This window comes from Stigmatopora argus, chromosome 22, assembly GCF_051989625.1.
Source record: "Stigmatopora argus isolate UIUO_Sarg chromosome 22, RoL_Sarg_1.0, whole genome shotgun sequence".
Taxonomy (NCBI): Eukaryota; Metazoa; Chordata; class Actinopteri; order Syngnathiformes; family Syngnathidae; genus Stigmatopora; species Stigmatopora argus.
Window position 1 is genome coordinate 1,391,093 of NC_135408.1, and position 24,412 is coordinate 1,415,504.

At 42.1% G+C, this 24,412-nt stretch overlaps 2 protein-coding genes across 4 annotated transcripts in view; one reads left to right on the forward strand and one right to left on the reverse strand.

Annotated features, from left to right (window-relative positions):
* gemin5 (gem (nuclear organelle) associated protein 5) overlaps positions 1-18,131 on the forward strand; it is a 25,599-nt gene extending 7,468 nt beyond the window's left edge. The window contains exons 11-27 of one of the 2 annotated variants that reach the window (XM_077591945.1): positions 1,936-2,072; positions 2,163-2,236; positions 2,316-2,497; positions 3,137-3,276; positions 3,356-3,527; positions 4,340-4,531; positions 4,612-4,668; positions 5,305-5,430; positions 5,824-5,916; positions 5,993-6,130; positions 6,220-6,367; positions 12,887-13,006; positions 13,111-13,321; positions 14,579-14,839; positions 15,801-16,297; positions 16,367-16,451; positions 16,537-18,131. In XM_077591945.1, coding sequence (XP_077448071.1) covers positions 1,936-2,072; positions 2,163-2,236; positions 2,316-2,497; positions 3,137-3,276; positions 3,356-3,527; positions 4,340-4,531; positions 4,612-4,668; positions 5,305-5,430; positions 5,824-5,916; positions 5,993-6,130; positions 6,220-6,367; positions 12,887-13,006; positions 13,111-13,321; positions 14,579-14,839; positions 15,801-16,297; positions 16,367-16,451; positions 16,537-16,686 — 2,783 coding nt within the window. In that variant the 3' untranslated portion in view covers positions 16,687-18,131. Of the gene's footprint in view, positions 1-1,935; positions 2,073-2,162; positions 2,237-2,315; positions 2,498-3,136; positions 3,277-3,355; positions 3,528-4,339; positions 4,532-4,611; positions 4,669-5,304; positions 5,431-5,820; positions 5,917-5,992; positions 6,131-6,219; positions 6,368-12,886; positions 13,007-13,110; positions 13,322-14,578; positions 14,840-15,800; positions 16,298-16,366; positions 16,452-16,536 lie in introns of both variants that reach the window. The other variant, XM_077591944.1, reaches the window with a different exon arrangement.
* Positions 16,799-24,412, reverse strand: cnot8 (CCR4-NOT transcription complex, subunit 8). 2 transcript variants are annotated; one of them, XM_077591950.1, is made up of 7 exons: positions 23,536-24,394; positions 20,898-21,070; positions 19,805-19,998; positions 19,526-19,687; positions 19,312-19,456; positions 17,371-17,481; positions 16,799-17,310 (listed from the first exon to the last, which is right to left on the reverse strand). In XM_077591950.1, the coding sequence occupies exons 2-7, from the start codon at positions 21,012-21,014 to the stop codon at positions 17,182-17,184; spliced, it is 858 nt and encodes a 285-aa protein (XP_077448076.1). In that variant the 5' UTR covers positions 21,015-21,070; positions 23,536-24,394; the 3' UTR covers positions 16,799-17,181. The 2 variants fall into 2 exon arrangements, with proteins under 2 accessions (XP_077448076.1, XP_077448074.1); XM_077591948.1 differs by having other exon boundaries at positions 16,799-17,481; positions 23,536-24,412.

The window sequence follows — 24,412 nt, forward strand, 5'->3', positions numbered from 1 at the left end:
CCCGCGGGCCGTAGTACACACTCCAATACGAGCGAATCCGGGGGCGGGGCGAGCGAATGCTCTTACATTGTCAATGCAATTACAAACTCACTCTCTCTCATGATTATAATTTTGAGAGCGAGAGATTACCTGGATATTTAGATATTAATGCTCTTACATTGTCAATGCAATTACAAACTCACTCTCTCTCATGATTATAATTTTGAGAGCGAGAGATTACCTGGTTGATCGCTTTCAACAGTAAACTCTCTGTCTCTCTCTCATGATTATAATTTTGAGAACGAGCGAACCCGGCGACGACAAAACGTCCGTTCCACGAAATGTCCGGCGGCAAATCCGTCGACCAAACGTCCGTTCGACGAACTGTCTGTCGACCAAACGTCTTTCGACCAAATGTCCGGTCATGGGGACACCTTGAATCGGTGGCCAACCGATCGCAGGGCACAAGGAGACGGACAACCATGCACACTCACACCCATACCTAGGGGAAATTTAGAGTGTCCAATTAGCCTACCATGCATGTTTTTGGAACGTGGGAGGAAACCCACACAGCCCCGGGGAGAACATGCAAACTCCACACAGATGGACATGACCTGAATTTTTAACCCAGGACCCCAGAGCTGTGAGGTGGATGCACTAACCACTCGCGCCCGTGTGCGGTCGATTGGTCGCCGGTCTTTTGGTCGCCATCTTTTGGTCGCCGGTCTTTTTGCCGCCCGGACCGCAACAACGGGCAACCAAAAGACCGGCGACCAAAAGACCGCCGACCAAAAGACCGCCGACCAAAAGACCGGCGACCAAAAGACCGGCGACAAAACAAGGTAAAACAACACGGTCTACGCATCAATAAAAGCCAACAATGTCCCCTTAGGAAGGTACGTCAGTCAGGGTCTTGACAAGTTCTCGAACAAAAAACAATAAAAGTATGGGAAATTTTGAGCTTTTCTTTAGCCTAATAATTAATAGGGCATTAAGTAAGACTAAATAGTAATTCGCTGTTTGTATTTAGGGAATTTGAGCAACGATTTAAATGGTAATTATCAATAACCTTCTGAGCGACCAAAAGACCGGCGACCAATCGACCGTGTACCACTCGCGCCACCGGGCCCCCTCTTCATTGTAAAATAAACCAAAAAAGTTTTTTATCCCATTTTCCATCCTTCCCCAGGAAGTCAGAGTCGCTACTGAGTAACGTCAGGCCCGGTCAGCCTCTCTGTGCACTGTGATGGCCGGCGTTTTATTTATTATTTATTTAACAAGAAATTATATTATTTTATCGGAAGATGTTTAATACACTGCTGACAGCCATGAGCTGAGTGAATTGAGCGCATAAAAGGAAGTCCGTAGCTTTTAAGTAACCTATTCAGTGGTTTTAATCCAAACACTGCTTTGACCAAGTGACACATGATTTGTGGCCAATTAATTAAACTGCAGTAAAAAATATATCAGCATTAGATGGTTAGAATGTGAGTAGTAAAATAAAAAAAAGTTACAATTCTCAGTTTTAATTTCAGATGGTAAATTATTAGTGTTTCAATTGCAATGCTTGTTTGTGGAGTCCAGGGACGTAAATGTAAGATATTTACCATTCATTAAATTGAAGGTGAATGGAGCCCCAGATGCTTCTGTACTTCCAAACTATTAGTACATTAAAAACTGAGTACTTGGCTACATAATCTTTTTTTCATAGGATCAGACATCCTCTGCCGGATCTTGTCCTCCCATTACGTCATCGGTTTTTAAGAATGCTAATCCATAACATTGTATTTTTTTATCAATAGTTGTGAATCTTAGTTATTTTTTAATTTCACAAGATTCTATAATTTAGTGTGTAAAAATCAGTGATAGTGCAACTTTAAAATACAATAACATTCACGTGTTGTAGTTTGCTGTACATCTCTTAATAAATGACGTTCATCTGTGTGTGCCGTTCAGGTGCAGTGGAGAGCAATGTGTCCCTTAGCCTGTACAGCTGCGCCGGCGAGGGTGTTATCTTGCAACACGACCCGACAAACCTTAGCGGTGATGCCTGCGATATTGACAAACTCATCAAGCAGACCAACAATATCAAGGTTCCGAAGGGTTTTTGAACTGTCATTTTTTTTTAATATGGTTCAAGTATTGTAAATAAATGAAGCGGTCAACCTGAATTTTGTCAACAGCACAAGCTTTCTCCTCACACCGACCTTAGCTGGAAGCCAGACGGCAAAGTGGTCGCTATTGGCAATGAGGACGGGTATAGTGAAAGGCGAAGTCTGGTCGCTGACTTGAATTGCTTTGACACATTACATTTAACGCAACTCATCTTCCCACAGGTGCATTGATGTCTACCTTGCTCCATTGCTGAAGCTGCTGTGCAGCATCCAGCAGCACCACAAGGTCATCAACACACTGCGCTGGCACCCTGAAGATGACGCGGACCCGGAGCTCCATGGCCTTCTGGCCTCAGGCTCCTGCAACGCCATTATTTACGTGCACGACCTCCGCCAGATTATAGGTAATTGGAATTTATCCACAATAGCTACCTTACTTTATCTCCATCTGAAAAAAATTACAATTTACATGGGTGTCTATCCAGAATGGTAAATAATAATAGCAACTTTCGTTCTTTTGAACATTCCATTGCTTTACAATGAATTGACAGCTCACCACTGAACATAAACACTAAACAAGCAAGGGTTTTTTAATCAGGTGAATGTTGAGATCATAGCATACATGTTATGTCTGCTCTGCTCTTTCCTAAACCAAGCGATTAAATAGGCTTTAAAAGAGGCCTGCAGAAATCTGAGAACTAAATAAATAAGCACTACACATTTGGCTTATTCAATATGAAATGAATAAAAAAATGAATTAAATCTAAAAGTAAATACAATTATAGGAATATTCAAATGAATACAGTAAATACATTTTAACAACAACTTTATTTATGTTAATTGCTTATTTAGAATAATTTTAGTATTGTCTCCCTGGTTTTACATAAGTTATTTATTGGTGGAATATTGTAAACAAAAACTGAAATAGTGACTGCCTACCAATCACCAACAATTTAGCTATGAATCAGCCTTTTGGCTGTCATGTTATAATAAATAAATAAAATAAAAATAAAAAGTTGTAACCTTGTGAAAACGTGTTGCAGAGAATCCTCCGGAGAACCCGTTGGTGTTAATGGAGCCATATCGTAGACTGTGCGGCCACACGGCCAAAATCACCGGACTGGCTTGGAGTCCTCACCACAGCGCCAAATTGGCCAGCGTCTCGTACGACGGAACGGCCCAGGTCCGGTTGAGTTTGCTAAGAGCTTTAGGGAGTTTTTCACATTCCTGCAATTGTGTGTGTTTATCTGTTTTGCATTCAGGTGTGGGATGTACTGCGGGAGACGGCACTCTGCAATTATCGGGGTCACCTGGGGTACTTGCTGAGCGTGGTCTGGTCGCCAATTGAACCCGATGTCATATGGACCGGAGGAAAGGACTTCACCGTGCAGGAGTGGAGGGTCTCCAAACAGGAATTTACAAAGCCACCCAAAGGTGACACTAGGCCCCCAGCCCCCTAAACCAGGGGTATCCATACTCTCTTCTTCAAGGGCAGCTTTCAGTTAGGACAAAGTACTCAGGCGCCAGTTTTAAATCCTACCACTTTCATGTGTTAAAAAGAGGATCCGAATTGGGTCAAATAAATAACAAAAAGATCCAATCCGTTTTGACTGGGCGGTGGGCAGGAATCGAAAGACCCAGTCAAATTAGATTAGAGGTCTATCCCAGTCAATGGCAGTAAAACATGATTATACTCAATGTCAGCCTTCCCAGTTGAAGTGGATTATTTTTTTATCACTGTCAATGGCTGTGAATGAGTTAAGGGGTACCGGCAACTAAATGTTGTTAGGAAATTTTAATAAATATAGTAATTATTTTTGCATTTAAAACATTAAAGAATTGATTAGTCAGAAGTTAATTATGGACACCATGTGATTAATCACAATTAAAAATTTATAGGATTTTTTTTTTTTACACTAGTAAAAAAAGTCAAGAAAATCAGCTCTTTATTCACATTGGCTTTTTTTTTAATATCTAACTTCCTTTATATAAAACAAAATAAGTAAATTCTAGATCGTTTCTTACATTGATGGAAAATAATGGAGAGACACTGTTTAAGTGATTACCTCTATCTAGTGTTAAAGCTGAGAAATGTGACAGAATGTAAGCTGCTTTAGTGGGCCATATTCAACTAGTATATTTTTATAATTTGCTTCTGGCTAATAAAACCTGGGCAGCGGGGTGCAGTTTGGATACCCCTGCCCTAAACCTTGAAAGTCAGTCTTCTGACAAAGACATCTTCGTAGGAAAAAAGATGGTGGACCTGAAGGAGAAGGCCAAGCTGAAGAAGAAGAAGAATAAAAACCCTGAAGCGCGACTTCCAGAAGTCAACGGCGAGCATTTGAATGAGGTTACCAGAGCAACCAATGGACAGGAAGTATCGGATGAAGCCCAAGAGGAGGAAGTCCGCTCTACGAGCAGTCCAGTGCCACCAACAGGTGAAAATGAAACTTGTTGTCTTGGCGTTGTTAACCCTTCATGCTAACATAATTATTCATAATATATTGTTGTTCATCAGTCGCATTTGGATATCAACACAAAAACGCTATTGGAGTTAAGAGCAAAGAAAAACAAGGTGAGTTTATTGTGTGTATTGCAAGTATCTAGTAACTTGAATGATGTGATATCCTGATCCGATACTCAGTAACTCTGTCGGCAATTTATACAGCTATTTTTGGAATATCAGATTCGGATCCAATCCAGTAGTCGCTTGGGTTTTCAATACCATCGTACTCTTGAGCTGCTGGAAATCAAACCTCCGGGCAAACAAATACCCTAAATGGGAGTTCTTAGTTTAATCAAAAATATTTTGTGTGATTTACTAGTTATAATTGTTTTTACTGGTCTAAAAAATGGGCAGCATATCAGTATCGGAAGTCTAAAAAATCAGTGTTGGCACACTTGTTGACACAAGTAAGGCTTTTATTTGCATTTGCATTGTAATTGTTACACAAATATGTAATGTGACTTATCCTGTTTTTGAACGATGCCAAGCATAGTTACTTTCATGTCTTTAAAGTATTTAAGCATGCAAATCACGAGGCCTAATAATGTGGAAAATGTCACTTATACTCACACACTAATGGACTCCTGCACGAGTGTGTGAAAGGTTTTAACAGTATCAGGCTTGGCGGACCTTTCATTCACTATAAATGACAAATCAGACATGTATGAGTATAACACTTGCCTAAGACCCTTGTTACATGCGCAGACTCAACCTTTCTCAAGAGGAAGAAGGCTCGCTCCATCTTGCCCCTCAGCACGTCTATGGACCACCGGCCCAGAGAGGATCTGCTGCAGGATTGCCTCACCCTTGCCGCCGTCGTGCACAACGTTGGTCCGTGAGCGAGAAAATGATTGTCACGAATGTTTTCACGGGGAAGACAGGATATGGCCGCTAAGGTTTCAGTACAATTGACGGCACCAAACACCCAATTCAGCCAAAGTGGTTTAGGCGTCTAGCGCCATTAGTGGCATTCAGTGACTTAAAAGACAATTTTTAGAGGAAAATACTGCGAACAACGTGTTGATTCCTTTTCTTTTAAACAGTGACACCTTTTTAAAATGTTATATCGATTCTTGGCAAGAGCATGTCGATAACGTTTGGTAAACAAACATGTGTGGAATTGTAATGATTTTTGGTGCATTTGTTGCCTTAGTTGCTCACCGGGTTGTGCAACTCCTTGCTAGTAAGTAGTATTGACTGGGCTCTGGGTTGTTACTCCAGCAGACTCTGCAGACTGCGTCGCCGGCCAGGGGCAGCATATCCACCTGGGTCTCTTCTCTGACAGAGCAGCCCTGCAGCGCATGTTCAACACGGAAGGTGTCTTTTGAGTTTGACTTTCTTTTAGTCCTGTAAGACAACAAGAGAGAGCTGTTTTGCTTTTTTATTTGTCCAGAGGAGGCTCACGTGCAAAGCGGACACATGGAGTCAGCCTTCTACTTGCGGCTGTGGAGCGGCGACCTGGAAGGGGCACTGCAGCTGGCCGCAGAGAGAGGAGAGCTGACCGACCACCTGGTCGCTATGGCACCCGCAGGTGAGTGCTTTGCTGTCCACTGCCTCAAAAAATATAAAAGCACTTTTGATCAAATGCGTCATGTTTTTGCTTGGATCCGGTTCTGGCAGCGGGCTACGTGGTGTGGTGCCGCTTCGTTGAGCTCTACGTCAAGCAGCTCTGTCTGCAGGAGCAGTACCTGAAGGCGGCGGCACAATTACTGGCTATCAACCAGGTGTACCAGGCTGTTGACTTGCTGCATTCTCACAAGCTTTACAGGTACATTGATGCGTGGCATTTCTAAACTTTTACTAAATTAAAAACCATCAAGGAAACAAAAGCAAGCTGTACCTTCATGACCAACATTATAGTACAGCTGTCAACCTGGATTGGACGTCTATCGCCGTCAATGGCAGTGAAACGGGTTCACTCAATGCCAGGCTTTCAATTGAAATGTATTTGTTGTCTATAACTATCAATGGCAGTAAAAGAGTTAAAGGCTTTAAAGAACAAAATACTCCTGAGGTATATTGCAAAAAAATATCTATACGGTACAGTCGTACCTCTACTTACGAAATTAACTGGTTCCAGAACGTTTTTCATTGAGAATTTCGTAAGTAGAGCAGTACTTTGTCTAAATTCTTTAATTCGTTCCACGGTCTTCACAAAACTACCAACTAAACCCTTTAAAGTTGATCAGTGTGAGAAGATGTGAGAAACACACACAAAAATGATAGAAATGATCATAAAATTATTTAATAAGCATTAAAATGGATAAACATGCAAAATCTATTCGTACTGAAGTGCAGGTACACAAGTGTCAGGAAGCTGATGTTAGGCATCAGAGGCAGAAAGGTTATGAACACATCTACAGAGCTGCCAGCCTCCGTTGACCCCATTTCTGGAGTTTTTCCAGAGTGAATGTGATTCACGCAAAATCGATATCAAATGTAAAAAAAAAAAAATGAAAAAGGAATACCGTAGGACAATTTAAATAGAATTGTTATCGTGTTTTTACATTAATTGAAATTGTGTTTTTGCAAATTATTGAAAAAGTACAGCATAATGAAAATAAGTTTCTTTGTGTTTGGGTCCTTCCACGTGTGTTTTACATATAAGCCACCCCTGCGTATAAGCCGCACCCTTAAAATTTCCTTAAAATCGTTGAATTTTACAATTTCTCGCGTAGAAGCGCCCCTTGATTCAAAATTTTCGCCTCCATATTCATGGTTTTAATAGGGAGTATAAATGTGTTACTTTGAAGGGAAAATCTTAAGAAAAATCATCACACGTGGTATTTCTGAGATACTGTATGAATCAAAAGCACATTACTAGGGTCAATATCATAAGGAAGCTAGTAATTCATCCAGTAATGGTTGTTTTCTTACTGCAAATAATCAACAAATAGTAAATGTTAATTTGTTGACATACTGGTGAAAAGGAGTCTAGCAACACTGTAAGTCTTGTGTGCCTATAAGTCGTACCCTTGATTCAGTCATCATTGTTTGAGTTACGAATACGGCTTATATGCGAGAAAATACGGTAATTCCACCATGTGTCACGCTGAAGTCGCACATGTGCAATGTGCAAATTTCGATGCTTTTGGAGACTACATGGGATATTTCGTCTAATACGAACCAATAAACTTCTGCGAGTGTCTTGGTTTCTTATTAGAAGTTTCATCCAAATTGTCATCCATTTTGTGCTTACCCCAAGCAGTCATTGATAAGTCATACCAGTGCTGTGTATGCCTACTGCTTTTAGAACAACCCCGGAAATGATAGGATTTTTTTCAAAACAAAAGACTAGTGGTTTAGTCAGCCTTAATAATACTTACTTTCCTTATGAAAAAAACGAAAACGGAAATGTTAAAGCGATAGAGGCTGCCGATGCAATCGATTCCGAATCGATTGCCACGCTGAAGTCGCACAAGATGAATCATTTGTCAGAACTTGTAACCTGGATGATCCACAAAGCACTCGTGTTACCGAATTCGTGTTACTCGCTCCACCGGGCCGCCCAGTTGTACATTTGTGATTATGAAATAAAACAAAATTCTGCTTTGATTTTCGTTTCTTAGAAGCAATTTGGCCGCCACAACATCTTAATTTTCTGGTAGAAAATTGTAATTTATGTTATTTAAAAAGCATCGGGTTCTCATCACGATAGACTTATTTCTTTTTTCAAATTGAATAATTTGATATTTTGCATTGAAAAGACAGGCATAATAACTGATGATATTGACCCCAATAATATGCTTTTGAGCTCAGAAATACCACGTGTCATGATTTTTCTTAAGATTTTCCCTTCAATGTAACACATTTGTACTCCCTATTAAATCCATAAATATGGAGGTGAAAATTGTGAATCAGGGCGGCTTATACGCGAGAAAGTGTAAAATTCAACATTCTAAGCCAATTTTAAGGGTGCGGCCTACAGTAGGGCAAGTATATAGTCAACCACCAATTGTGCAAGTTCTCCTACTTGAAAAGATTAGAGAGGCCTGTAATTGTCAACATGGGTAAACCTCAACCATGAGAGACAGAATGTGGAAGAAAAACAAAATCACATTGTTTGATTTTTAAAGTATTTATTTCCAAATTAGAGTGGAAAATAAGTACTTGGTTACCTACAAACAAGCAAGATTTCTGGCTGTCAAAGAGGTCTAACTTCTAACGATGTCTAACGAGGTCTCCACTAGTTACCTGTAATAATAGCATCTGTTTTAACTCATTATCGGTATAAAAGACACCTTTCCACAACCTCAGTCTCTCACACTCCAAACTCCACTATGGCCAAGACAAAAAAGCTGTCGAAGGACACCAGAGACAAATTTGTAGACCTGCACCAGGCTGGGAAGACTGAATCTGCAATAGGTAAAACGCTTTGTGTATAGAAATCAACTCAACTATGGGAGCAATTATTAGAAAATGGAAGACATACAAGACCACTGATAATCTCCCTCGATCTGGGGCTCCATGCAAGATCTCACCCCTTGGCGTCAAAATGATAACAAGAACGGTGAGCAAAAATCCCAGAACCACACGGGAGGACCTAGTGAATGACCTACAGAGAGCTGGGACCACAGTAACAAAGGCTACTATCAGTAACACAATGCGCCGCCAGCGACTTAAATCCTGCACTGCCAGACGTGTCCCCCTGCTGAAGCCCTTACACATCCAGGCCCGTCTGCGGTTCGCTAGAGAGCACTTGGATGATCCAGAAGAGGACTGGGAGAGTGTGTTATGGTCAGATGAAACCAAAATAGAACTTATTGGTAGAAATACAGGTTCTCGTGTTTGGAGGAGAAAGAATACTGAATTGCATCCGAAGAACACCATAGCCAATGTGAAGCATGGGGGTGGAAACATCATGCTTTGGGGCTGTTTTTCTGCAAAGGGACAAGGACGACTGATCTGTATAAAGGAAAGAATGAATGGGGCCATATATCGAGAGATTTTGAGTGAAAATCTTCCATCAGCAAGGACATTGAAGATGAGATGTGGCTGGGTCTTTCAGCATGACAATGATCCCAAACACACAGCCAGGGCAACAAAGGAGTGGCTTCGTAAGAAGCATTTTAAGGTCCTGGAGTGGCCTAGCCAGTCTCCAGATCTCACCCCATAGAAAATCTGTGGAGGGAGTTGAGAGTCCGTGTTGCCCAACGACAGCCCCAAAACATCACTGCCCTTTTGGTATTGACCAAATACTTATTTTCCACCATGATTTGCAAATAAATTCTTTAAAAATCAAACAATGTGATTTTCTGGGTTTTTTTTCCACATTCTGTCGCTCATGGTTGAGGTTTACCCATGTTTACAATTACAGGCCTCTCTAATCTTTTCAAGTAGGAGAACTTGCACAATTGGTGGTTGACTAATACTTATTTACCCACTGTATATGCGAGTAAATACGGTACCAACTAAACTCTTTAAAATTAGTCAAAATGTCCCAATTTCCTATGAAAGATGTGAGAAAACATAAAAATCTGAGAAAATTATGAAAAAAAGATTTGTATTAATGTCTTAAAATTAATAACAAGCATACAAAATCTATCCGCTTTGAAACAAGGGGAACAAGAGGAAGCTAACGGTAACAACCACACGAACACATGAACACACCTCTTTTCTGGATGTGCTTTTTTTCTGCGAATTACAGAATGTTCGTGAAATTTCTCCAGCATTTCTTTGGCGCTTCGGTGCTTCCTCCTCGTCTGCCTTCTCGTTTTATTCCTCCTGTATTGTCGAGTGTTCCATTGACTCTAGGGAGTTTGTTTTGATGCCCCTCGACCAACGTGTCATTGTCCTCCTCGCTCACCACTTTTTATTCACTCTGGTAATTTTCTCGGTAGGCATGATGATAAAAACAGAAGCAGCTGCTTTATCCACACTTGGAAAACCTCAAAAAAGAAAACACCGCCAGAACTCTGTGACGACGAACGGCGGTAGAAAGTACATAAAAGAGAATCTTGAAACATGGATAGTGGTTGTTGTGAGACAGGCTATGAGAGCCCAGTAGAGTGTACCGAGGTTCTAAAGTGAGAATCGATGAATCTGCGACAATATTTTCAAGATAAAATAAGGGATAAGGAAATGCATTTACCGTATTTTCACACGTATAGGGCACACTTAAAAGTCTAAATTTTTCTATTAAATGGTCAATGCGTCCAATCGGTCGGTGCGCCTTGTTTGTGCACTAAAATCTAATCTTTGTTTGACCATGACCGCTTGAGGGACTGGTTTATTTCTTGCTGACATGCTACTTATTGCGATCAACCCAGCGGACGTTCACCCTAAATATAGCCTCAACGCGTATTACAAGCTTTACGGTAAATCCATTCAAAACATCCCAGGCGAGTGGAAAGGCATTTGACTTCCGTGTGCTCGTAGCGCTTTTAACCCTCAAAAACACTCAATACTCACAGAAACAGAACTTTAGCTATATACAGAGGAAATGCCTTACGTGACTGACAACAGAATGCGGGTGTGAACGCTTGGAAAATGGACTGAAGCCATGGATCGAACACAATTTAACAGCGAGGAGGAATAGTTTTGCGAACGGGAGTGATGAATGTCAGATGCCCGCCAGCATAGAGGTTCCATACAAAGACAGGCAGGCAGCGTCGCACAAGTTACGTGACGATTTGCGCCCTTTATAGGTTTGAAAATGCGGTACTTTTTGGGGGCTTTCGTAACTTTGATCCTTATCGTATCTCAAGGCACTCATTTGCATATAAAAGGCTTTCATAACCTGAAAATTTCGTACCTAGAGGCATTTGTAAGTAGAGGTATGACTATTTTGTTCACAACCGCAATTTAGGAGGCTGACTAACTGATTTGCTAACAACCCACTTATATGGTTGTAATGTTGGATAGCTTAAATTAGGGGGGAAAAATACATTTGTATGTGCTTTTTCCCCCCCTCCTTGATATAGTCTGAGCAATTTCATTCTGTCCCATTTGGTCCTTCATACTGGACTGCTCAAAATGAACACATTGAAGCTAGTTATTTCACATTTCTTCATATTTTTCAAAAAAAAGAAGCCTTTATTGTCATCATACACAGCTGCATATAACGAAATTGGTGGTGCTACTCCACAAAGTGTGTTTTCCCAGTAAACAAAAACATAAGTAATATAAAAATATAAAAAGTCACATCCTGGCAAGGTAAATTTTAAATTTTGCACAATCTAAGATATTGCACATTGTTATTGCACAGAAGGGATTGTGTGTCGCGCTAACGCAAGTTCAGAGTCCTGATGGCTGTGGGAAAAAAACTGTCCTTAAGTCTATTTGTCCGTGCTTTGTGAGACCTGTAGCGTCTGCCAGAGGGCAGCAGCTGGAACAGGTTGTGACCAGGGTGGGTGCCTGACAATGTTCCCGGCTCTGCTGAGGTAGCAATGGCGGGCAATGTCATCCAGTGAGGGCAGAGAGCAGCCAATGATCTTCTGGGCGGTGTTGATCACTCTCTGGATGGCCTTTCTGTCTGCTGCCGTGCTTCCAGCATACCACACTGTAATGCAGTATGCCAGGACGCTCTCCACAGTGGCTCTATAGAAGGTTACTAGAAGCTTAGTGTCCAAGTTGTTCCTCCTGAGTACCCTCGGGAAATTGAGTCATTTCTGGGCCTTCTTCACCACTGCCGTAGTGTAGGTAGACCAGGAGAGCTTGTCCGTGACGTGGACCCCCAGGAATTTGAAGGACTGGAAGATGAGGACTTTGACAGATTTGTAGATCTGTAGTACGCATACTCCATTTATGAGGAGTGGGGCCAGATCTGTGCTGCGTTTGCGAAAGTCCAGGATTATTTCATTCGTTTTGGTGGTTATTAGTGTGAGATTGTTCACCAAACACCACGAAGACAGTTTGTTGACCTCATCCCCCACTGAGATGAGTCCGACCACAGTGGTGTCATCGGCAAATTTGATGATGGAGTTAGACTGGTGGGTACAGTCGTATGTGTACAGGGAGTACAGAAGAGGCCGCAGTACACAGCCTTGAGGGGAGCCAGTGCTCAGTGTAATGTAGAAAGAGAGGTGGGGACCAAGTCTAACAGTTTGTGGACGGTTGGTTAAGAAGTTCTTAATCGAGCAGCAGATGGAAGAGGATAGTCCAAGGTGGGAGAGTTTGTCAGACAGAATGTCCGGTATTATAGTGATGAAGGCTGAGCTATTGTCAATGAAACTAAGTAGAGAAATCTTCCAATTATTTTCTTTTTTTTCCCCTAAAAAAAAATGTTTTTCTTTTGTGTAAAGCATGAAGGCAGACTACTAAATGGCAAATGTATTTTGTCTTTGAGGGAGGCCATTGCGCTGGCCAAAGCACGACTGTCTCCTGAAGATCCCATCGTGACGGAGCTCTACACCGGATGGGCCGTTATGTTGGAACAAGACGGCCATTTCTCTGCAGCGGCCAAATGGTGATTGGACTCTTGAACAACCCTTCATTCGCCCGTTACAATCTTGGTCTTATTATATATTGGGCAACAGCCGCACACGATTAACACCTCACCCACTCCCCCAGTTATATCGCGGCCGGTGCCAGCTTCGACGCTGCCAAGGTGATCTCCCGGAAAAATGACGTGACCTCGCTAAGAATGGCCGCGCGTTTGGCAGACATGGCGGGTGAAGTTGTTCTGTCCCAGTCACTGGCACTGCGCTGTGCCAAGGATATGGCCGCCATGCAGGACTGGATCGGCGTGCATGAGGTCCTCGCATCTCACCGTGGCCTGCTGGTGAGTAGCAACAAATTAGCAGATGCACTCCAAAAATTAAAGTTATGGAAAAAGCTTTTTTTGTAAGTATACAGGGAGTCCTTGGATTAAGATGTCCTCGACCCACAACGTTTGGATTTTAAAAGGCCCTTGCCTCATCCGCCATTAAGTCCCCTGCACCGTAGTACTAGACTCGGAGTATTTTTCCTTTCTCACATTATGGCTGCAAAAAGAAAGCTGGGTTCTCTAGGTCAGTGTTTTCCAACCAATGTACCGCGACACACTGGTGTGCCGTAGGAAATTGCAAGAAGTCATACAATGTAATATTCAGAGAGAAAAAAAATCATATAAATATGACGAGATTAAAATTGAACAATTACAAGGTTAAAATCAAAATATGATGAACGTTACATTTTATAGATTATCCTATTACAAGATTCAAATTGGGAAAGTCATTTTGTTGCTTATTTTTCTCTAACATGAACCGGAAGTTGTTTGGTTTCTAGCACATAAACTTTTGCTCACGTAAAGTCTGTGTGAGCACAACATTTTTTTGCATATTATTAAGAGATTTAAGTCTTATTTGGAGAAAAGTCATACAATTATGCAATTAAAAACCTTACATTACTTATTTTTGCATCACCGGAAGTTGTTCAGGGTCCGCAGACATCAACTTTTGGTGACATTAGGTCAGTGTGAAAAATTTGATTTTGGAATAATTTTGGAAGTTTATGTGGTTCCTGCTGATAAAACTTTTATGAGAATGACTATTGTCAATATAGGCGACATAGTTTTAAATTAAAAGATTTTTAGATGGTGATGTCCCTGGAGATTTTTTTCAATGCAAAAAGGGTGCAGCAGCTCAAAAAAGGTTGGGAAACACTGCTCTAGGTTCAGCCAAAAGAATAGCAATCACCATGAAAAGAAGCGTAACATCATAAAACAAATGGAAAGGGGACAATCCCTGAATGTGCCGTGTGTTAGAGAGGAAAGGAGGGATGGACGGATGGATAATTTATTATTTGTTTCATTTCGGCATCACAGTAGTCAAGTCCCGTACTTCCATTTCATGGCAATAGACACCAAATATATTTAACGCCTATTGCTGTCATTGGCAGACTGAGTTAAACAGAAATAAAGTGCAACAAAAGAAGTATGTGGTGAAATTTAGTTTTCATGTGATTTCTAAAAATGCAGAAAGACAAATGTATGATGTCAAGAAGTGTTCAATGTAATTTAATATTTTAAGCAAGACATCAACAATCGGTTATTCCACAGGTTCACAGATTGCACTTCAGCGTGGCCGAGCTGCTGTGCACCTCTGTCGCAGACGTCCTCCCTGAGCTGTGTTGCGTCGGGCGTGCGTGGGCTCCACCAGGAAAGGACGGCATTCTGAAGCAGGCACAGCATGTCTGGGCCCAACACTTGGGCGTCTCTCGGTTGGGTTCAGACGCTGGCGTGGGCGAACTCCGCGCTCTGCTTGCGGAGCTCCAGAATATGGAGAACCCTGCACCGAGTGCCAATTTGCCTCTTACGCAGGTACCCCTTGTCCAAATCTAAGGTGCTGAAAGTTAAAGTGGGCCTTTTAGGGCATTTTTCAGGAGTCATCATCAGATTATAATCAAAGGCGCCTTAGTTATAGTTTTCTTTGGGGTGTCATTACTTTATCGGCCAGTCCTTATAAATAATTAACTAATTTGAATGATACGGAGGGTGCTAAACGTCTAATGGCACAGGTGTCAAACTGATTCCAGAAAGGGCCAAGAGGGTGCAGGTTTTCCTCCCTACTGAAACAGCACATACAGTTAGGTCAATGAGGAGGTCTGCTGGAAGAAGCAGCACCTGACTAATTAGCTGATTACAGTTGTAAGAGAACCAATTGGTGAAAAGCTGTCGTCTTGGTGGGTTGGAACGAAAACCTACACCCACTTGGCCCATCTGGAATGTGTTTGACACCTACTCTAATCCATTTTGAGATTTTTCGACACTGACGTGTTTTCGGTATTGCAAAATGGGTATTGTTTGGTGCAGTACTTGCCCATGGCCAAATATCTGTTAAATCTGTTATCATTCCATGAAAGATGATCATTTCCTTCATTTTAATTAACATGCGCAAGCTATGAAAATGTTGTAACTAAATGTTTTACAATCAGTTTCTTGTCATTTCAATGCAGCAATTAATTTCAGAATGGGAGGCTGATTTGTTGCTCCTCAACTAGACAGTCAAGAAAATTGGCAAAATTCAAAACTCTAACATAGTTGTTCATACATTTCTTAGGGTGAATTTCACCAAAATTCCACATTTTTCACACATCTTCCAGCTGCGTATGAAATGACATCAAATGCAACATCTAGACATGCATTCATTTAACCAACACAGTTGACAGTGCGGAAATGTTAGATCCCAAATTTTAAAATTAACCAATTCGATTCATGGTTCGTAATCAAACATTTTTAATTTTAATCGTTCCAAAAATTAACGGCTGAATAACTGCCTCAGGTGCTGCTGTGTTTGTCCCGTCACGTGGCCCATGGCATGCTGGCCTGGTTACTTGATGATGGCATGGCGCTGGTGAAGGAGCTGTGCCTGGCTGCGGCTTGGCTCCGGGAGACCACCCACTTCCAAGTTTCGACGGTCCTCTTCGAAATCCTAGTGGATGCGTCAGCACAGGCTCGGGATCTTACGGATGAAAACTCCAAGGCCGCCGCCGACAGTCTACGGGCATGGGATGCCTATCATCGCCTGTATCAGTTCTGGTGGCGACAATCGACTGATAGCGTCACTAATGGAGCCCATGGGGAACAGTCACCGCAAGAGACGACGGTGTCTCCCGAGTCAGACTTTGACGCGGCCTCGCTTGTGTCTGACGCTCACGCCGCCTATCAGGCCGAGCAGCAGGTGGTCCAGGAACTGCAGCGGCGTTTGGCCGCTATGGTGGAGCAGCACGGACGCAAGCTGGTTGCCAATGGAGACGATATCGTTAAAGATGGACAGGAGTGAGTTGTGGTTAATGCAATCAGTTTGAATTTACAGTTTATCACTGTATTTCACCTTTTCTATTTCAGGCTTGAAGAGGAGACATTTCTTTCCCTGACAGTTAAAATGGCCAAACACCAGGCACGACTTGCTACCATTCCTGATACAATCAAGGTACTGACTCGGGATGAGTGTACTCCAAACATTTCCTGGCTCTTTCTCGGCTCTAATGTACGTGTTTTCGGATTCTGTTGTCTAGCTATATCCTCATCCCAATGTGGTGGAATGCTGCATGGTTTTCCTCCGCCTCGGTTCCGCCGTCCCAGACTCCCTTCAGCAGGACGCCAGGGACCTGGTGCGGAAATACGGAATGTCTACAATGCTGCGAGATGTTCCTGCCGTTGTTTGAGCTAAATTATGTATTTGCAATACAGTGTACAGCCATTTTTGTTGAATTAGAGGAAAACCTCTAAGGGTTTTTTTTGCATAGTGGAAAATACATTAAAATCAAGAAGCAAGTGTGCATTTAAAATACAAAACAATTTAATGTACAACAGTTTAAAACAAGTCATAACGTAAAAACAACGGTAACTTCTTCACGTTGACAGTATTCGGCCCGGATAAAAAACGGACGCATGCTTTTAAAATTTTCTCTTGGCATGTGGAGAACAATTCTAAAACTTTTTTTCTCTTCTCCTTTCCCCAAAAAAAGCATACTTTATAAATTTACAATGGGTAGTGGAGGCCCCGACCGACGCTCGCTTCAAAAGCAAGTGTCAGCAGCTTGGTAAGAAAAATGGGCGCTGGTATTGTGGTCCCACACTCGCTAATAACTAGCGAACCCAAAAACAAAGTTTAAAAGGTTTTGAAAAACAAGTGCAAGGAAAGCAAGGCCAGCCGAGAGTCAGTGCTTGTTGTTGCTCTCCTCTTGACTCGAGCTGGAAATGCCATTCTGGGGTTGCGTGGAGCCAGAGCCCAAACCGTACAAACGGCCGCAATACTTGGCGTCGTCGATGTTGTCCTCAAAGAACAGCTGTGAAAACGAAAAACGCTGAATATCATTGAACAACCTCGGCAGAGGAACGTGCACTACCTCTTTCATCCTGAAGAAGGCCATGCCGGTGAGCAACGAGTCAGAGCCCGCTTGATGCTGCCGACCGATCCGCTTCAACTCGAGCTGGTCCGCCACTTCTTGTAGGCCCCCCTGAGAGAGTGACTAATGTTACTAAAATGGATGTCCCATCTTGCTGGACGATAGGAGTATATACATCCAAAATGAATAATTCCTCGCTTGACATAACTTCCTTCTTTCATTGCTATAGTTAATTTTGACAATGCTGGTACTTAAAACAACGTGCTGAAGGGCCAGTGTCGCTATATTAATTCACATCAAGGATTTTTGGAAGGAACAGTTGCAATTGGATTAAATAAATGTATGGCAGAAGGCTCAAAAATGTGAAAAAGTAAGATCTAATTGTCTTTTTAAATTTTCAATTCAGTTTTTTTTATTAAACGATGGAAACAAATGACCCAAAAAGTTTAGTGGTGCTCTTTTTTTAATTACCTTTAAAATGTGCATCAACACCATTCATTCACATATTTGTTGTAAGTACAGTGGTACCTCGAGATACAAGCTTAATTCGTTGCGGGACTGAATTCATATGTCGATCTTCTCGTAACTCGAACAAACGTTTCCCATTGAAATGTACTAAAAACAAATTAATTCGTTCCAACCCTCTGAAAAGACACCAAAAACAGGATATTGGATTGGAAAAAATATTTTATTTCTTCTAATCGCCATCTATTAACAAAGTAACATAACTAGTCGTTTAATATTACTAAAAATATGTTTAATAGAACTAAAAAGGGTTAAAAAAAAAGGGGGAAACACGGGAAAATGCAACACTCCGTCCAGTGCTCATAGTTATCGGTTATACACGAAAGAGATGCGGCAAAAAAGACAGTGCGCTACAATGATAAACAGCCTCTCATGTCTTGGCCACCTGGCTTTCTTGCATCTCTAATTTTTTTTCTTATCTAGAGACAATTATTTGCTCGTATCTTGACATGCTCGTACGCTTGACATACGAGTGCCCCGGCATACGAGCAATTTGAGATAAGAGTAACATTTCGAGCAAATATTTATCTTGAGATACGAGCATACAGTGGACGCGAGAGGCTGCTCATAAGAACATCATGGGCACTGTCTCTCTCCCCGCAACTCCCTCGTGTAATGTTTCTCTGGTCGCAACTCCCTCGTGTAATGTCTCTGGTCGCAACTCCCTCGTGTAATGTCAGTGTTTTTTCCCCCGTTACTCAGTGCGAATGACGTATATACTACTTCTCGTTGGCAAGTGGTCGTGCGTTATACTATTGTGAGGACATTTGTGTGCATCATTTTCGGAATATTTTGAAGGGAAGACAAAAGCAAACAACCCTCGATAGATTGCATCTGAAAGTCAGGGTGGAGGCGGGGCAAATAGAGCCAACCCGGGAGAAGAAAGGTATCAAAATTTAAAACAAAATTAGAATTAAGTTTAGTGTAAAGTTAGATATAATTTATTTTTGAGTGTCTGCATCTTAATCCAAGTTCAGCAAAATGTGTTTATTATGTTACGAGTGCATTGCTGCGCAACCCCTCCCCCTGTCTGTCTCTCTCTCCCCTCCGCGAAAGCCGTCTAATTTTAGTACTATTAAATACATTTTAGTACTATTAAACGACTAGTTATTTGTTACTAGATGGCAAATTAGAACAAATAAAAATGTTTTTCCAATCCAATATCGTGTTTTGGGTGTTTTTTCAGAGGGTTGGAACGAATTAATTTTGTTTTTAGTTCATTTCTATGGGAAATGTTCGTTTGAGTTACGAGTAAATCGACATACAAGCTCAGTCCCGGAACGAATTATGTAGTTGGACTTGATCCCTAGGGACTGCACATGTATTTGAAAAAAATGTGGGTTTTGAAAATCAATGAAAATGCTCGGGCTAACCTTTATTAAAAATAAAAAAAAAGTGTCTTTTTGTGTCGCATACCTTGAGGTTTTTGCAGCTCTTCATCAGGTACTTTACGTCGTAGATGGCGGGGAAGAAGAGGTTGAGGATCTGGAAGAAGTCATGTTCTTCTTCGGGCAGCCTAGCATCCGTCAACAGCTTCACCAAGTAACCAAAGTCGTACCCACTGGAGGGAACGGGACACCGTTACCCCAAACAGGATGCAGCTGAAAAGGCGAAGGCGACCGACACGCACCTGTGGAAGGAGAGCCACTTGACGTTGTCGCACAGAACCAGGCCCGATGTCATGAGCAGCTCGGCGAAGTAGAGCGTGTCGATGCCTTCCTCCTCGTGCTTCTTGAACTGAAGCCCAGAGTTTTGCAGAAGGTCAATCGAGTCCTGAGAGTACATGTCTTCTCTGTGGGGATGGACAGAATTTCAACTGTGAGTCATTTACACTGCTGCGCACAAAGGCAATATATGCTAAGCTTAAAAAAAATACAAAAAACATCCAGACAAATGAAGGCAAACGTACGTGAGGTTGAATTTGAAGTTGAACTGCCAAGTGGTGGTGCCGTGCGGGTAATCCCCATCCTGGTTCATGAAGGTGAGGCCCAGCTGGATGATCTTGAGCAGGTCCACGTTGCAGCGCAGCAGCTGGTATTGGTAGTCTACCGTGCTGCGGAATTCACCGATTGGACGCACCACCACTCCCGGGAACTCAGTGTCCTGTCAGTGGATTCTTATTTTTTAAGTCGTCCTTTTAAATATGATCATTCTGATAGAACAAATGTAAAAATAGCCCCTCCCCTCTGAACTGAAATGGCTGTCAAAATTGTTTGGTCAATCTTGTTTAAAAAAAAAAAACTTCACGAAAGGCCTGAAAATGTCATGTCATGAGGGTAAGCAAAATATTTCATTTCATTTCCTGAGAGTTCTCAGGAGGAACAACTTGGACACTAAGCTTCTGGTAACCTAAAGAGCCACCGTGGAGAGCATCCTGGCATACTGCATCACAGTGTGGTACGCTGGAAGCACGGCAGCAGACAGAAAAGCCATGCAGAGAGTGATCAACACCGCCCAGAAGATCATCGGCTGCTCTCTACCATCACTGGAGGACATTGCCAGCCCTCGCTACCTCAGCAGAGCTGGGAACATTGTTAGGGACCCATACCAACCTGGTCACAACCTGTTCCAGCTGCTGCCCTTTGGCAGATGCTAGAGGTCTCACAAAACACGGACAAATAGACTTAGGTACAGTTTTTTCCCAGAGCCATCAGGGCTCTGAACTTGCATTAGCACGACACACAATCCCTTCTGTGCAATAACTTCGGAGTGTGCAATATCTTAGATATGGCAATATTTTAGAATTACCTTGCCTGGACGTGACTTTTTTAAATTACTTATGTTTTTATTAGGAAACACGCACTTTGTGTTGAAGCACCACTAATTTCATTATATGCAGCTGTTGTATAATGACAATAAAGGCTTTTGACTTTGACCTGACTAAAGATGAACGAATGTAATTCTATAGACTCTTTACACACTTTAATCAAGGCAACAAAGTGGACTTCCCACGGACCAAAGACATCACTAAAGTCTGTTTTCAAATGTTTTGGCCAGCTCACCATGGCGATGTAGTTGTAGCTTTGGATGATGTGTCGGATTTTCCTCAATTCATCGTCAACGTTGCTGGCCCAAACCTCGCAGATGATTTGGCTGGCGTCCGTGAGTGCGGCCGGCATGCTGGCGACGGCGGCTTGGACGATGCCCACCTACGAGTCCACGAGGCAAATAATATCTGACAGGGAGAGGAAGGGGGATCATTGTTGCGAGTTCTTTGCCACAATATAATTCTACTAGAGTCATACATCTACAGTGGTACCTTAACGTACGAGCACCCCTACATACGAGCATTTCGAGATACGAGTAAAATTTTGAGCAAATAATTATCTCTAGATACGAGAAAAAAATTGAGATGTGAGAAAGCCAGGTGGCCAAGACATGAAAGGCTGTTTATCATTGTAGTGCACTGTCTTTTTTGCCGCATCTCTTTCGTGTATAACAGATATCTACGAGCACTGGGCGGAGCGTTGCATTTTCCCTGGTTTTATTTCCTATCTCCTACTTGAAAAGATTACAGAGGCCTGTAATTGTCAACATGGATAAACCTCAACCATGAGAGACAGAATGTGGGAAAAAAAACAGAAAATCACATTGTTTGATTTTTAAAGAATTTATTTTCAAATTAGAGTGGAGAATAAGTATTTGGTCACCTACAAACAAGCAAGAATTCTGGCTGTCAAAGAGGTCTAACTTCTAACGAGGTCTCCACTCATTACCTGTATTAATAGCATCTGTTTTAACTCATTATCGGTATAAAAGACACCTGTCCACAACCTCAGGCTCTCACACTCCAAACTCCACTATGGCCAAGACCAAAGAGCTGTCGAAGGAAACCAGAGACAAAATCGTAGACTTGCCCCAGGCTGGGAAGACTGAATCTGTAATAGGTAAAACGCTTGGTGTAAAGAAATCAACTGCGGGAGCAAATATTTGAAAATGGAAGACATACAAGACCACAGAGACTCAAATCCTCATTGCCAGACGTGCCCCCCTGCTGAAGCCAGTACACATCCAGGCCCGTCTGCGGTTCGCTAGAGAAAACTTGGATGATCCAGAAGAGGACTGGGAGAATGTGTTATGGTCAGATGAAACCAAAATAGAACTTATTGGTAGAAATACAGGTTATCGTGTTTGGAGGAGAAAGAATACTGAATTGCATCCAAAGAACACCATACCCACTGTGAAGCATGGGGGTGGAAACATCATGCTTTGGGGCTGTTTTTCTGCAAAGGGACAAGGACAACTTATCTGTGTAAAGGAAAGAATGAATGAGGCCATGTATCGAGAGATTTTGAGTGAAAATCTTCCATCAGCAAGGACATTGAAGATGAGACGTGGCGGGGTCTTTCAGCATGACAATGGTCCCAAACACACAGCCAGGGCAACAAAGGAGTGGCTTCGTAAGAAGCATTTTAAGGTCCTGGAGTGGCCTAGCCAGTCTCCAGATCTCAAACCCATAGAAAACCTGTAGCGGGAGTTGAAAGTCCGTGTTGCCCAACGACAGACCCAAAACATCACTGCCCTAGAGATCTGCATGGAGGAATGGGCCAAAATACCAGCAACAGTGTGTGAAAAGCTTGTGAAGAGTTACAGAAAACATTTGGCCCCGTTATTGCCAACAAAGATACATAAAGTATTGAGATGAACTTTTGGTATTGATCAAATACTTATTTTCCAACATGATTAAATACATTCTTTAAAAATCAAACAGTGATTTTCTGTTTTTTTTCCTCCACATTCTGTCTCTCATGTTTGAGGTTTACCCATGTTGACAATTACAGGCCTCTAATCTTTTCAAGTAGGATAACTTGCACAATTGGTGGTTGACTAAATACTTATTAGCCCCACTGTATAAAGTGAAATTTCAGGTTACAAAAAAAGTTCTGGGAACAATTAATTTCGTAAGTAGAGGTATGACTGTAGTTTCCCATTTACTTTCGTTACCTGGGCGCCATCTTGTTGCATCTTAGCTCATTACAGAAACAAATTTGAAAATAAACACAATTGATCGGGCAGTGCCAATAACAGCCTTATTTGTATAAATAAACAATCAAGCTTCGCTCTGTTATAGACTAAAGCTAGTGCGAAATGCTCCTACAAATGAGTTACACTTTAATGAATAGTTTACAGGACAAAAATATTACACCAATCATTTTATCAACTGTGATTACTTGTTGAGAAAGCCGCCTGACACGCATGCCAATCATCGGGCTCATAAAAATTTAATGGTATTAACCTCGGAGAGGATATACATTGCCTTTCTATAACTTTTGTTTTAATTTGTTACCTGCGGGCTGCATGTTTGGTTATGATGCTACCGTATTGTTTACCAGGGAGAACATGGCTTTAAATGGTGAAGATTAAATAACATAACGCCGCTACTAAAAGAAATAACGTACGAGTGAAGCTTCAGAAAGAGGGGTTATAACGGGAACACTTAAGGGCAGCGACGTCGCCAATTCAGCATCAAAGCTAAGAATTTATATAACGAGCGCATCCCCTCGCTAATGGCGGCACGGTGGTGATGTGTTGCAGTCATTTTCTCTTTTTTATGTCTTCTGCGAAAACGACAATAATAAAGGATTTATAAGAAGAAGGTAGGAATTAAAAAGAACAAGAAGAAGATGGAATTGTGTTTACCTGAAAATTCCCACGAACTACCCGTAGCTGAGCTAGTAAACGAGCACCGGACTTCTTCGTGGTTTCCGTCCGCGTTTTTGGATTGCTTCCTACTTTGATGTGCCTTAGGCTTCCGGTTTATTTAACTACTGCCATCTGTCGACATAAGAGTGCACAGCAACGTTGCGACAAATGTAACCGTATTGTTAATTGAATTGAATGCTTTTATTGTGCAGTGGCGTTTGCCGCCCAAGTGACCAGCAGAGTTGTGGACTCGGACTAGGAATTTGAAAGTCTCTACTTGCTCCACACATTCGCCGTTAATATACAGGGGTGACGGAGCAGCCTTGTTCCGTCGGAAGTCCAGGATGAGTTCTCTGGTTTTTGGGACATTCGACTCCAAGTTGTTGTGAGCGCACCACTTGCCGAGTCTAAGGACCTCTCTCATTCTTCCCTGTGATCATCCCCATCACCGTTATATCGTCCGCAAGTTAAAAAATGATGTTCTCAGGGTGCGTGGGTCTGCAGTCGTGTGTGTAGAGCGAGTAGAGTAGTGGGCTCAGCACACAGTCTTTGGGCGAGCTGGTACTGAGCGTTCAGGCAGACGAGAGTTGGCGACCTCGCTTCACATGGTGGGGTCGGTTGACCAGAAAGTCATCGATCCAGGAGCATGTGGAAGGTGGGAGCCCCAGATTGGCCAACTTGGGGATAACAATGTCCGGTCTAATGGTGTTAAAGACTGAGCTGTAGTTGATGAAAAGCATTCTGACAGAGCTCCCTCTTTTCTCAAGGTGGTTTTTATTGCATCTTCGGTGGATCTATTCAGCTGATATGCAAACTGATGCAGGTCGTGGATGAGGGGAAGACAGGCTTTGACGTGTTTCAGTACCAATTTTTC